Source organism: Phoenix dactylifera, unplaced genomic scaffold (assembly GCF_009389715.1).
Source record: "Phoenix dactylifera cultivar Barhee BC4 unplaced genomic scaffold, palm_55x_up_171113_PBpolish2nd_filt_p 001262F, whole genome shotgun sequence".
NCBI classification, from domain to species: domain Eukaryota; kingdom Viridiplantae; phylum Streptophyta; class Magnoliopsida; order Arecales; family Arecaceae; genus Phoenix; species Phoenix dactylifera.
The window spans coordinates 1-14,228 of record NW_024068596.1 but is presented as its reverse complement, the minus strand read 5'-3'; the positions used below and the strand labels follow the sequence as shown (position 1 = coordinate 14,228).

At 49.3% G+C, this 14,228-nt stretch overlaps 1 protein-coding gene across 1 annotated transcript; it reads left to right on the top strand.

Annotated features, from left to right (window-relative positions):
* The first annotated feature begins 4,641 nt into the window (after nt 1-4,641).
* LOC120108299 lies at nt 4,642-7,928 on the top strand. The gene is made up of 2 exons (XM_039121883.1): nt 4,642-4,964; nt 7,247-7,928. The coding sequence occupies exons 1-2, from the start codon at nt 4,642-4,644 to the stop codon at nt 7,926-7,928; spliced, it is 1,005 nt and encodes a 334-aa protein (XP_038977811.1).
* The last annotated feature ends 6,300 nt before the right edge of the window (nt 7,929-14,228 follow it).

The following is a 14,228-nucleotide window of genomic DNA, read 5'->3' as shown; positions in this document are numbered from 1 at the left end:
GCTGCTCCATCTCTTCCGGAAGCAAAGGAACAACTTGAAACAGGGGAGGATGGTCACGGTTGAAGGAAGATGCCGGAGGATATGCGAACTGGATGAAGATGAATCGCGGAATCGTAGGAGGAGGTGAGATGCTGGGTTGGTTCGGAAGAAGAGAAGATGGAGATGGAGCTAATCATGGAAAAACATGGGATCTGTTCGTGGACGTAATCTGGAGGAGATTGGCTCTGGTCTTTGAACAGGAGGTCTAATGCGGTCGACCGAGCATGGGCTAAGAAGGAAAGTTGGACCGGGTTCGTGAAAGGAAGTTGTTCGGGTTCGGACGTGCTCACGGCTAGGATGATGCGGGAGGTTGAAATATGGAATGAAGGGGGCTTGTTTAATGGGTGAACGCGTATGCAAGTGGCTGAGAGGTGATGTAGAGGAATTGGGATGAATGGCTGAATCAAAATTTGAAAGGATCTAATTTGTAGGGTGCATGCGATTTGGGTTCAAAAATTAATGAATTTGACTTAACCTGCATAAATTAAACTCAATCAGTAAATAAATAAGTAAAACTCGAATTACCTTTAATAATTTATTAAAATGCAATGATGAAGGTAACACATTTTTTTAGTTGAATTTACAAAATATGTGAATTAAAATAATGATAAGTGCTATGAATAAGATATTAATTTATGCATTATTTAGCACTTATCACACCCCCCAACCTACATTTTGCTAGTCCTCAAGCAAAATAAAAACTAACTCACTTTCGTAGGAATCGCGATTGCATTTACCGTATGCAATAAGACTTTAAACTCCTAGGTGGCCCTAGTGGACGAGTTTTGTCTTGTGAGGGTTTCCGACGCAGATACCCACAAACTGCTGTCTCTACCCAAAGACTTTATTTTATTATTTTATAAAATCTAATTCCAAATGCATAAGTGCCAATAATTTCAAAAGCACACAAAGTTTTAATTACTAAGTCAGCCCAAATCCTAGGTTAGTATGCAACTTAAGTTGAAGCCATTAAGTTTCTGTTAGAGAGTTGTAAGGCTAATTTATACTTAGGTGCTCGGTGATATCTGGACCATACACAAGTTAAGGCTTTAGATCCGCCAAAATACTGCTAAAGCTAGTAGTTTCCAAGAATTGGTCAAATAAGACCTATTCACTGATTCAAAATCATCCTATCTTGCAGGATTTCAAGAGTTGTGAATGTTTACTTTAATACCTCATGGGCTTTATCTGTAATATTCCAGTTTATTCGAATTTTTACAACGACGGATTTCACACTATCGTCTTTTTCAAGGTCAATATTGTTTCTCTCTTTTTTCTTTTTTTTTTTAAATATTATATTTTTTTTATTTTATATTTATAAATAATTTATGAACTTTTACTCTTGTAATGATTCCTCCGTGTAGCGAGCATTTAGTCAACACTCCCACACCAGATGACATAAGGTGTTGGGCATCAAGACTCCCCTACGGACCTATGCTCGGGTTCCTCATACAAGCCCGTTGACCTTTGACAATAGGTAGCCCTTTTCGATGTACCTGACTAAATTCACTCTTTTTTTTTTCTTCTTTTTTTAATAAATATGGGAAAATAGCGAATTAGATAGGTATGATTCATCAGGACTCAAGGTTGCTACCAGACTTAACAACATAATGTCGCACCTAACCTTCAGAAGTGTAGGCCATGTGTGTTGTGAAATTCCAAAGTAAAAATTATCTTACAACTCACTAAAAGAACTTTTAATGAAAAGAACTCAAATTGTCTTACTCCTGACTAATCATTGGGCTTTTTAGATTTTATATACTTTGTGTATTTATCATTTCAGCACTAAGGCATAGAAATTAGGTTTTTTTAAATCAAAAATTCGAAAAACTTATTCGAAAATGCAAAAAATTTCTTCAAAAATTCGAATCCTATACCCCCCAACCTAGATCAGACATTGTCCTCAATATTTTTTTTGAATATTATATTATTATTTTTATTTTTTTTATATATTTTTTATTTATTTATTTTTTATTTTAGTTTGGATGAAAATATGATGCAAATGGAGGATAGAAGCATTTTACCGTAATTGCATCAGTAATATGAGGGATCCTGTTAATGCAATTAAAAAAATGCAAAAATAACCTACGAAAATTGGGTTGCCTCCCAACAAGCGCTAAGTTTAACGTCTTCAGCCAGACGGAGCGCATTCTTATCAAATCATACTGGGTATAGTTGATTCTAATGTTCTGATCTCAGCTCGAATATTCCTTAGGGTCCGTTCTATTTCAGAGTCAAAAGGTAATAGTTCAGGAGATCTAGAACGACACCCTAGCATGCACCAATACTCTTCTGATCAGTCACGTGCAGTCAAGCATGCACTAAAAGAAAAATACATCAAATCCTTGTATTTGCCCTAAAATCACTAGACAGCTCCTAACTGGTTTGAAGAGGGCACCTAAGCCTCCAATCCGGTCTAATGTACTTAGTTGACCATGTAAGCTCCCAGGTAAGTGGGGGGGTCACGATGCGTTCGCAAAGGTCCGACTTAAAAACCACTTGCCTCGAACAGATGAACTGTCTCCCTTAAGGGACAAAGCTTGCCTAGACATCAACTGAGCCACAGAGCGAAATTGGTGCAACTTTCGGTGATCTTCGTCCTATTGAGCTCGAATGTCCCTAGGGGCCAACTTCTAATTGATTTTAATTAAAGTGATAGCTATGTGAGAATTGATTCATCTAATTTGGGCAAGAATCTGGTGATGAAATCCAGTTCTTATTTTGTTGGGGTGATTGCCCTTACTATGTGAGGATTAATTGGTGTATGTGTATCAAGCATGCATTCACACTTTTTGCTGAATTTAAAATCAAACAATCACCACAAAAGGAAATTAATTTAAATAAGAAAAGCTTAGAGGTTACCAAAGAAAATTTCCCCAGCAATTTTTTTTAATTTTTTAATTTGAGTTTGAGTTCACCACCAAGTCTCCATTTTTCCGCCAGATCGAGGACGGGCCGATCCCACCGAGGTTCAAAATGCCCCAAGTGGAGCCTTACAACGGGACTACCGACCCCCTCGACCATTTGGAAAGTTACCGAGCCCTCATGGCATTGCAAGGATCCTCGGAGGCTGTGCTCTGCAAGGCCTTCCCAGCGACTCTTCGGAGAACGGCTCGGCTTTGGTTTTCTAAACTAAAGCCAAGCTCGGTATCCTCTTTTGAGCAGCTCGGCAGGCAGCTCGCCACCAACTTCGCTGCCGGCCGGTGCCAGCGGCGAACATCGGATTCCCTCCTGGACGTCAAGCAGAAGGAAGGGGAATCCCTCAGAGAATACCTCGACCGCTTTACCGCTGCAACCTGAGAGGTCCGCGAGCTTGACCAGTCAATAGCCATGTCGGTATTAAAGACTGGGGCTCGCTCCTACAGATTCCTCTTCTCTATCGAGAAGAGCTTCCCCGCCGACTTCACCGAAATGCTGGCCCGAGCTCGGAAGTATGCAAAGGCCGAGGAGGCTATCGCCTTCAAGCGGGGCGCGACCGAGCAGGCTTCAAAGAAGCAGAAGAAGCGCCGCGAAGAGCACGGCCGTCAGAGAAGCCGATCTCCCCGCCGAGATAAGAATCTTCCCCGGCTAAGGAGTCCGCCTCGACAGCGGGGACAACCTCGACCAAGGTTCCCACTTCGACCGAGATCTCCGCCGCGACCACGAATGCCCTCGGGGAGATACGAGAACTACACTCCTATCAACGCACCCCGAGCCGAGATCCTGATGGAGATAGAAGGTCGAGACTTCTTCCGACCTCCCACCCTGATGCGGGATATAGTAGCCCAGCGTAATTCTAGGAAGTATTGCCGTTACCACCGGGACCACGACCACGACACGGAGGATTGCTTCCAGCTCCGGGATGAGATCGAGGCGCTTATCCGCTGCGGGATACTCAACCGGTTCGTGCGGAACCGACGTGAGGAAAGGAGGCCAGTGCAAAATGCCGCACTGCCCGAAAATTCAAATGACAACGGGCCTATCGCTGGCACCATCAACACCATTAGAGGAGGAAGCTCGGCTGAAGAACCAATCGAAGGAAGGACCCCTCAGAAGTGCCCGCGCACTTCCGAAGCCATCTCATTCTCGAACGAGGACTTAGAAAGAGTTGAAACTCCTCGTGATGACGCTGTGGTCATCTCCATGATTGTAAATAAGTTTGATATAAAGCGCGTCCTAGTTGATAATGGAAGCTCGGCAAATATTTTGTACTACCATGCCTACCAAAAAATGGGGTTAACGGAAAGCCAGCTTCGAAGAATGAATGCCTCGTTGGTCGGATTCACCGAAGACTCGATCCCGGTTAAGGGCAAGATTAGCTTTCTTGTCACAGTCGGGCTCGCCCCCCGAGAAAGTACAGTGAAGACGGACTTTCTTGTGGTCCGTCTGCCTTCGACCTACAACGCCATCCTTGGACGACCAGGGCTAAACGCCCTCCGAGCTATGGTCTCGACCTATCACCTGCTCATGCGGTTTCCCACCGACCAAGGAGTAGGCGAAGTTCGCGGGGACCAGTCAATAGCTAAGCAGTGCTATATGGCAACTCACCAAGCAAAGGAACCAGCTAAGGCACCAAGCCGAGAAGAGCTACCGGCCAAGTCGCCAACTCAAACGCCCGATTAGATGCTGCCCATTGAAACCTTGGAAGTGCGGGACGACCCCCGAAAAGGACGGGTAGAACCTGGTGAGCTTCTTACCCAGATTCCTTTACAAGAAAATTGCCCAGAGCTAACCGTGCATGTCGACTCCGGCCTGAGCCTCCTTGAAAGAAACCGCCTGATCGAGTTCCTTCGGTCCAATATGGACGTCTTCGCCTGGTCGCTCGCCGACATGCCGAGGATAGACCCTGAGGTCATGCTTCACCGACTCCAGGTGAAACCGACCTACAGACCTGTGCGGCAGAAGAAACGGAGCTTCGCCCCGAAACAACAACGAGCAGCGACCGAGTAAGTGGACAAACTTCTTGAGGCCGGCTTTATCCGGGAGGTCTCCTATCCAGACTAGCTCGCCAACGTGGTCCTCGTTAAGAAAGCCAACGGGAAGTGGCGCATGTGCGAGGACTACACCGACTTGAACAGAGCCTGCCCAAAGGACAGTTTTCCACTCTCCAGCATCGACCAGCTCATGGACTCCACCTCGGGACACCAGTTGCTGACATTCATAGATGCCTTCTCGGGATACAATCAAATCCGAATGGCGCCAGAAGACGAGGAGAAGACGGCTTTCATCAACGATAGGGGCACCTACTGCTACAAAGTGATGCCTTTTGGGTTGAAAAATGCCGGAGCAACATACCAGAGGCTGGTCAGCCAGGTTTTCAAAAACCAAATAGGCCGAAACATGAAGGTCTATGTGGATGACATGCTGGTGAAGAGCCGAACAGTAGAGGACCATGTGGCTGACCTCAATGAGACATTCTCCGAACTCAGGAAGTATCGGATGAAGCTCAACCCTGCCAAGTGCGCATTCGGAGTCACCTCGGACAAATTCCTTGGGTTCGTGGTAACCCAACAGGGAATCGAAGCAAACCCTGAGAAGATCCGAGCACTACAGGAGATGGTGCCGCCAAAGACGGTCAAGGAAGTATAGCGACTCACCGGGAGGGTCGCGGCTCTGGGGAGGTTCGTCTCCAGGTCGGCCGAGCGGTGCCTCCCATTCTTCAAAATCCTCAAGCGACCGAAAGACTTCTTATGGTCGGAAGAGTGTCAGCAGGCTTTTGAAGAGCTTAGGCACCTTCTTGCTTCCCCTCCACTACTCACGAAGCCCCAGCAGGATGAGCTCCTCTATCTGTACCTGGCTGTCTCTCCGGTTGCAGTAAATTCGGTCCTGGTCCGAGAAGAGAACAAACTTCAAAGACCAGTATATTATGCCAGCCGGGTCCTGAGGGATGCCGAGACCCGATATTCCAAGTTGGAGAAAACAATCTTCGCCCTGGTCATCTCGGCTCGGAGGCTCCGGCCCTACTTCCAGGCCCACACTGTGGCCATACTGACCGACCAGCCTGTGAAGCAGATCCTGCAACGGTCGGATCGTGCCGGAAGGATTGCCAAGTGGGCAGTCGAGCTCGAGAGTTCGACCTCGAATACCGTCCGAGGCCGGCAATCAAAGCCCAAGCGCTCGCCGATTTCATCGTAGAGTGCACTTTGCCGGACGATCCCGAGCTCCCACTCATGCCAACGGAGGGGACCCCGAAGCAGCCATAGGTCCTATATGTGGACGGCTCCTCGACCTTGGGGGATAGCGGAGCAGGTCTCATCCTTACAAGCTCAGATGGGGTGGTTGCGGAGCAGGCCTTACGCCTCGAGTTTCCAGCCTCGAATAACGAGGCAGAGTATGAGGCGCTCATCGCCGGGCTCAAACTGGCGAAGGAGCTGAAAGTGGAGGACCTAAAGGTTTTCAGTGACTCCCAGTTGGTCGTGAGCCAGATTTTGGAAGACTTTGAAGCCAGAGAGCTATCGATGCAGAACTATCTCCAAAAGGTGCGGAACTTCATATCTACCCTAGGCTCCTTCAGCATCCAACATATTTCCAGAACGGAGAACCTAATGGCGGACCAATTGTCGAAGCTGGCAACTTCCCGCATGAGCGAGCTCCCGAAGACGATGGTACTCGAATACCTCCAAACGCCCAGCACCGAAGAGCCCGAGCCAACCGTTTGCATCGAGGTCGAGCCGAGCTGGATGGATGAACTCATCAACTATCTGCAGGATGGAACCCTCCCTGACGATGAGCTCGAGATTCGCCGAATTAAGCGTCAAGCCCCTCGATACATACTATATGAAGGCAAGCTCTACCGCCGGTCGTTCACCTCTCCCCTCCTTAGATGTCTCCGCCCATCAGAGGCAGATTACGCTATGTGAGAGGTTCATAAAGGGATCTGTGGGAACCATTTGGGAGGCCGGACACTGGGCCACAAAATTCTGCGCCAGGGATATTACTGGCTCACACTTCAGAAGGATGCAACGGACTTCGTCCGAAGGAGCGACCGGTGTCAGCGGAATGCCAATATCCAACGCCGACCTTCAGCTCCGCTGACCTCGATCGTTGCCTCCTGGCCCTTCGCCTAATAGGGGATTGATATCCTGGGGCCATTCCCCCTGGCCTCCGAACAGAGGAAATTTCTGGTGGTCTCCATCGACTATTTCACCAAATGGATCGAAGCCGAGCCGGTGGCCCGAATTATCGAGCAGAAGATGCGGAATTTTGTCTGAAAGTCGATAATCTGCAGATTCGGACTCCCCCGCATCCTGATATCTGACAACGGCCGTCAGTTTGACAACTCCCGTTTCAGAGAATTCTGCTCCGAGCTCGGCATCGACCACCGTTTCACCTCGATCATCCATCCACAGACAAACGGAGAAACCGATGTGACGAATCGCACCATTCTGCAGGGGCTCAAGGCTAGGCTCGACCGATCCAAGGGGCAAAGGGTCAAGGATCTATACAATGTTCTTTGGGCTTATAGAACTATGTTCCGACTTTCCACTGGCGAGACCCCCTTCAATCTGGCGTATGGAACAGAAGCTGTCATCCCCTTGGAGATCGGACTCCCCTCGCCAAGGGTAGAGCACCACGATGCAAACTCCAACTCCTCTCAGCTCAGGAACAATTTGGACCTCGTTGAAGAGACAAGGGAGGCAGCCCGAGTTTGCATGGTGAGATATAAACGAAAAATGGCACAGTACTACAACTCCAGAGTAAAAGCCAAGCTTTTCAAGGTAGGTGATCTCATCCTCAGGAGAGCAGGAGCTTCTCAGCCCACCGAGCAGGGCAAGCTTGCCCCAAACTGGGAAGGACCCTACCGGATTGCGCGAGTCCAGCGGCCTGGAGCATACAAATTGGAGTCTCTCGAAGGAACTCCCATTCTACGAAGCTGGAACTCCGAAAATCTTCGGATGTACTACCAATAGAGCCCTAAGGGGTCCTCGGCGATGAGGAACACAATTCTCATCCCTTCTCATGTTAATTCATCTACAGTTCTCCTTTAATTATTCAGTGCTCCTTCTAACAGTGGGACACTTGTGATCCTCGGATGCACTAGCCAAGTCTGGAACACCTCGCCACGTCGACGTCGAGCTCGGTCTCGATCTCCCTCAAAGACCTCGACTAAGGTCGGGATGCCCCGTGTGTCGACAGTACGTTTCCAAACCCCTCGACCTCGGAAAGCGTCACCAGGTCGATAGCGAGCCTAAGCTCCCTCGACCTCGTGCTCGGTTCCTCGACTAAGGTCGGGATGCCCCGTGTCTCGACAGTACATTCCCAAATCCCTCGACCTTGGAAAGCGTCACCAAGTTGACAGCGAGCCCAAGCTCCCTCGACCTCGTGCTCGGTTCCTCGACTAAGGTCGGGATTCTCCGTGTGTCGACAGTGCGTTCCCAAATTCCTCGACCTCGGAAAGCGTCACCAGGTCGACAGCGAGCCCAAGCTCCCTCGACTTCGTGCTCGGTTCCTCGACTTCGTGCTCGGTTCCTCGACTAAGGTCGGGATGCCACGTGTGTCGACAGTGGGTTTCCAAACCCCTCAACCTCGGAAAGCGTCACCAGGTCGACAGCGAGCTCAAGCTCCCTCGACCTCGTGCTCGGTTCCTCGACTAAGATCGGGACGTCCCGTGTGTCGACAGTGCGTTCCCAAATCCCTCGACCTTGGGAAGCATCACCAGGTCGACAGCGAGACCAAGCTCCCTCGACCTCGTGCTCGGTTCCTCGACTAAGGTCGGGATGCCTCGTGTGTCGACAGTGCGTTCCCAAACCCCTCGACCTCGGAAAGCGTCACCAGATCGACAGCGAGCCCAAGCTCCCTCGACCTCGTGCTCGGTTTCTCGACTAAGGTCGGGATGCCCCGTGTGTCAATAGTGCGTTCCCAAACCTCTCGACCTCGGGAAGCGTCACCAGGTCAACAGCGAGCCCTATTTTCCTCGACCTCGTGTTCGATTCTCCTACTAACTTCGAGATGCCCCGCTGAGTCGACAGTGAGCCCAAGCTCCCTCGATCTCGAAAAGACATACGGGGTAGGACCTACGCGGCCCCCCGTGGCGCCCGACAATGACAACGGGGTAGTACCTACGCAGCCCCCCATGGCGCCCGAAAACGACAATAGGGTAGTACCTACGCGGACCCCCAAGGTCTTCAATAACGGGGTAGTACCTACGCGGACCCCCGAGGTCTTCAACAACAGAGTAGTACCTTCGCGAACCCCCTGGCTTGCAGGCGTGCCTGAAGTAGACAACACCTCGTAGGGAACGCAGCATTCTCCCCTGCTCGGCCGGTGCAAGCTATGCTGTTGCGTGAGACCCCGACCAAAGCGCCATCCCTACGACAGATAACACCACCTACGGAAGCTGACTACAGGTCGAGGAACGCCCCTAAAGGCCAACCACAGGGCGGAGTCGCTTACCTCAACCTGAGATGATCGACTCCGATGGTGCAAGAGGTATGATCCTACCCAGCACCTATGTCATTACATCTGCTTATTTGTACTACAAAATGATCGGCGAAACCTCGACCAAGTTCGAGACCAAAAAGTACAAAAGCTCCAACAATGGCCTGACCTCAATCTGTGATCTCTTCGGGGTCAGACCTTAAAGCTTTGACAAGCTTGTCCTAGGAGCCGAGCCCAAGGACTTGGCCAAGTTCTTCAGAAAGGAAACCTAAACACCTAATAGAACTCCTTCGGAGCCCGAGCTCAATGCTTTGGCGACCTGGAAGCCGAGCCCAAGGGCTTAGCAAAACTCTCCCGAAAGACAAACTTAGGGGCCTAGCGAGACCTCTTCAAAATCCGAGCTCAAAGACTTAGCGAATTTTCCTAAAGTCTGAGCCCGGAGCTTAAACACAATCCCTATTAGAGCTAAGTTTAACAACTTAGCAAACGTGATCGGAACCTAAGTCTATGAACTTAGCTGAGCTCAAAAACTTAGAGGGATTTGCTGGAGAGAATTCAGTTCGAACGACTAAGGTGAAAGCCTACTTACTGCTCAAAAGAGAGAGAGAAAGGCAAACATAAATTTGCAAAAAGAAGACCTTTCATTAATGAAAGTCCGAAGGCTACGTACAAAATCGAGGTTCGGTCGTACAATAGTTTCAATGGCCGACCTCATTTACAAAAAGAAAGAAAAAAAAGACTAAGTCCTGGGAAGTAGTCGCAGCCTCAGCGCCAGCCCCGAGGTCGTCCACCACGATCGCTTCGGAATTCTCGGCTGGGGCCTCCCCGGGTTCTCCTGCCTGCCCGGCCGCGGTTGCAGAAGTCTCGGCCGGAATGTCGCCAGCGGCCTCGGGGGTGGCATAAGGCACTCCCTCAGGAGCCTCCTCGGCGGATGCCTCCCGAGTAGCCTCCTCGGCTGCCTCAACCTCAGCGCCAGCCAGGCCTTCGGGCCCGCCCTTGTCCTCGTCGATCCCCCCTCCGGGCTGGAGCATACTGAGATTGAAATCGGGGCAGAGCCACTTGAACTGCCTTCGAAAGTCTTCGAAGCCGCGGATAAGTCCATCCACGGCTTCTTCTTCCAGTAGCTCGCGGAACTCTTCCGACTCCCGGAAGAGTTGCACCGCGTGTTGAACTTGCTCCGAGGCCCTCTTCTCCCAAGCCTCGAGTTGCTCAACCTTCAATCGGGCGCCCCTCGCCTCGTGTTCGAGGACGGTGATCGCGGAATGATCTTCGGCCAGACGAGCCTTGGCAGCGCGCACCTCCGACCTGGCCAGGGCATGTGCGCCCTTCCCCCCCTCGATCTCCGCAGTCAAAGCCCGGAGCTCGTCTTCGGCGGCCTCCACCCTTGCGAGAAGCTCTCTCCGCGCGAACTCGACCTCGCCGAGTCTCCTCTCGGCCTCCTCCTGCCCCTGCAGACATCTATGGGCCCGGTCCCGATAGTCTGCCGCCACGGAGATCAACATGTCGATCTCGTGGAGATGCTGCAAACAAAACAAACGAAAGAGTAAGCCAAGGCCAAAAATCGAATACAGGAGCTAGGGCCGAAAGCGAACTTATCCAAATGGCAGAGCAGTGGGTCCCGTCCACGAGACTGTCGAAGTCCGCGGACTGGAACTTGGCCCAATCGGTCGGAAGCAGAGCGACCCGGAAGATTTGGCGCGCTACTCGGGCGTCATGGAGGGCCGAGTCACCCTCAAAAACTGCCCATTCAGGGCTGTAGCCCCTCCGCTCTTGCCGGGCCTCGCCCTCTGAAGGACCCGGGAGACTGAGCCACGCTGGGCTCGGCGATGACGACCTCGGGACCCCTTGGCCGCTCCTCGGCTCGGGGATCGAGCGCCGCAGCTGGATGGGCTGCCGACTAGGACGCTGTGAAATCGGAGCTGGACAAGCAGGGGCCGTAGAAGTCCTCGCAGAGCTTGAGCCCCCGCAGTCGGTGCTCGGGGCCTCCTTCCGAGCAGGCCTGGAGAACCCGGCCTGCGAAGCACCCGCCGAAGATTTTGCCCTCTTCCTGGGCTCGGGTGGGACCCCACCAGCTTCAGCTGTCCTCTTCCTGAACCGGGCGTAAAGGGTCGCGTTGCTAGTCACCATCTTGGGAACGTCTGAAAAGACAAAAAAGAAAAGCCTAGAGGTCAGAAAAGAAGAGATGAGAGAAGAGGAGAAGGAATAAGACTATTCGTCTGATTCCTGTTTAACTAAAAATATGCTAAACAGATCGTTGTTAGAACCGACAAACAAAGTTTGAATTTAATTTACTCTTACCTGTTCTACTCGAAGAATAGTGGTAGTAAGAGGTCGATCCACAGGGGGGCGGTTGGAGTTGCATAAAAATTAGAACATTCACTCGGATTCAAAATCGATTTTTGAATAATAAAAGAAAAACATTATATCGGGGGATGATGATAGATTCTCTAGTCTACCAGAGAATCTTCTTTATTTAAAAATAATAAAAAGACAAGTACTTAGAAATCAAAGAGCATTTATAAATTCATGAAATGTTTAACTATTTAAAGGAAAACTTTGGCATAAATTAAAATGGATGAAAACAAGTGCTAAGAAGATCAAAAGCCTAGAACAGGGATTGCATGAAAGGAAAATTTAATGTATTGCATCAAAGAAGAATTAAAAGATTGCATTAAAAAAAACATAAATTAACTTGAACCTAGAACAAGGATTGCATGAAAAAAAAATGATAGATTTGATAAAAAGAAAATTCATTACAAATAAAAGTAGAGATTGGAAACCTAATATTTCTTCTCTTTTACAAATAACATAAAACAAATAAAACAAAAAGCTTCTCCCTCCCGTTAGAACATAAAATATGTTTTTTTTTATTCTTTTCTTCCCCCAAAATAGAGCTCCCTCTGTTTTTTTTTTCTTTCTCACTTCTCTCCCCAAACAGAGCCTTTCTTCTTCACGCTCCCGGCTCCTCCTTGGACCTGACGAGCACCACCCCCCCGAGCTCCCCACCCTCCTCTGTTTCTTCCCCCCCCCCCCCCCCCCTTCTTTTATAGATCAATCGTTGACGCATTGAGAGGGGGAGGATGCATGATTGCTGGAGATCCGATTGCTTGGGGGCTGGGATTTGGAAACGGAAGGAGGGCGGCGCGGGCTGAGGCGCGGGGATTTGGTCGCAGATGGATGGGAACGGGTCGCGGACGGCTGGAGACGCGCTGTAGACGCGGCCGTCCTGGCTTCGATCGCGTTGATGGCGTGGAGGAAGAGAAGGTGCTGGCTGAGACGGCGACTTGATGCTTGTTGACGGGTGCTGCTGGGGCGGAAGAAGCGGTGGAGGAGGTGGAGATGGGAGAGATCACCGAGGAGGCGATGATGGCGTGATCCGTGGACGGCTGGGAGGAGAAACGAGCATTGCTTTGATTCGGATGAAGGGCTGGCCACGGGATGATGGCGTTGAAGACGTGGATGCGAGTGGCTCGATTGCAGCTTGGATCACGGCTGTGAATTGGCTGCTGGGAGGAATCGCGGAGGAGATGGATCCGTGGATCTGGTGGATGGGAGACGCGGAGAATGGGCGTCAATTCGTGCTAGATCACGGGCTGGAGGAGGCGCGGGCTGAGGCGGAGGAGTTATGGCGTTGATGACGGAAGAGCTGGGAGCGCGAGATTGATCACGGAATGAAGGAGGAGATGCGTGTGGGCAGATGGGATGGCTGGGCGTTGTGCGATCTTTGGCCCTCCTGATATGGGAGCTGGGAGACACCAAGTTCAGTCATATAGATAAAAAAAACAAATAGTGTGATGTGAAATTTGGTTTGTAAACGGACGGACTCAGTTCGTCACGGATCATTTGTTCTGACTGGAGGTCTATTGCAAGTCTTTCAAGTCATGGGTTACCCAGCACCTCATAGTTATGATATGGCCAAATTAAATTTGCCCAAAATTCTTTCTCAATAAGCCTAAAAAAATTGGACCCGACTCGGACCCGAACCCGACTCGGACCCGACCCGATCTTCAACCGGGTCGGATCTGGGAAGGGATCCTTCTTTAGTCAAATTTGTACTCAATGTGCATTTTATCTCTAATTTATGAAAATCTGTGTCAAACCCAAATATAATATTAATCCAGTGAATTTATCATTATCGGTTAGCAATAATACTAATTTAGGTGACATGTAGGTCGCACTTTTGTGCTCTCATCACACCCCCCAACTAGCTTATTGCTAGTCTCTAGCAATTAACAAGCAAATGATAAAATGAGGGCACAAAAAGATGTAGTCTAACTTATGACTTTTTCCCCTTTTTTTTTTAAAAAAAAAATTGAAGCTAAATATACAAACTAAGATATGTACCCATTTTCATAGGGAGTCACGATTGCACTTAGCACGTGCAACAAGCCTTTAAACCCCTAGATTACCCTAGTGGACGAGTGTTGTCTCGTAAGGGTTTGCAGTGAAGTTACCCACAAACTTCATCAGTTAGGGATTTCCAATTTTTAACTCGAAATTTGAACAGGTATTACTGTATGAAACTAGAATTGCAAGGACAATAGAGACTTGTTGTTATCATATTTAAACAGACTCTAACTCAAGTTTCATTACACCCAATCTATCTGCTAACAAGTCAAGAATGTAGTGAGGTGCAAGATAGTATCATATAAATGAGTGGCTTTTACTTACTTCCAACATGATTACTCCATTTTTCAAGATTTTCTAGAGTTAAATGGTAATGAACACTCCGGATTTATTTATTCTCTTTTTTTTTTCAGACTAAATGCTAAGAAGAATGACTTGTGCAATATCTAGCCTTATTAAGCTTTCTAGCTAACCCATATAGCGAG

What these genes read in the sequence shown, in the direction of transcription:
- LOC120108299 (XM_039121883.1), top strand. Translation starts at nt 4,642, where the DNA reads ATGCTGCCCATTGAAACCTTGGAAGTGCGGGACGACCCCCGAAAAGGA. An exon ending in CAACAACGAGCAGCGACCGA is followed by an intron (nt 4,965 to 7,246) that starts GTAAGTGGACAA and finishes GATAATCTGCAG; the next exon opens with ATTCGGACTCCCCCGCATCC.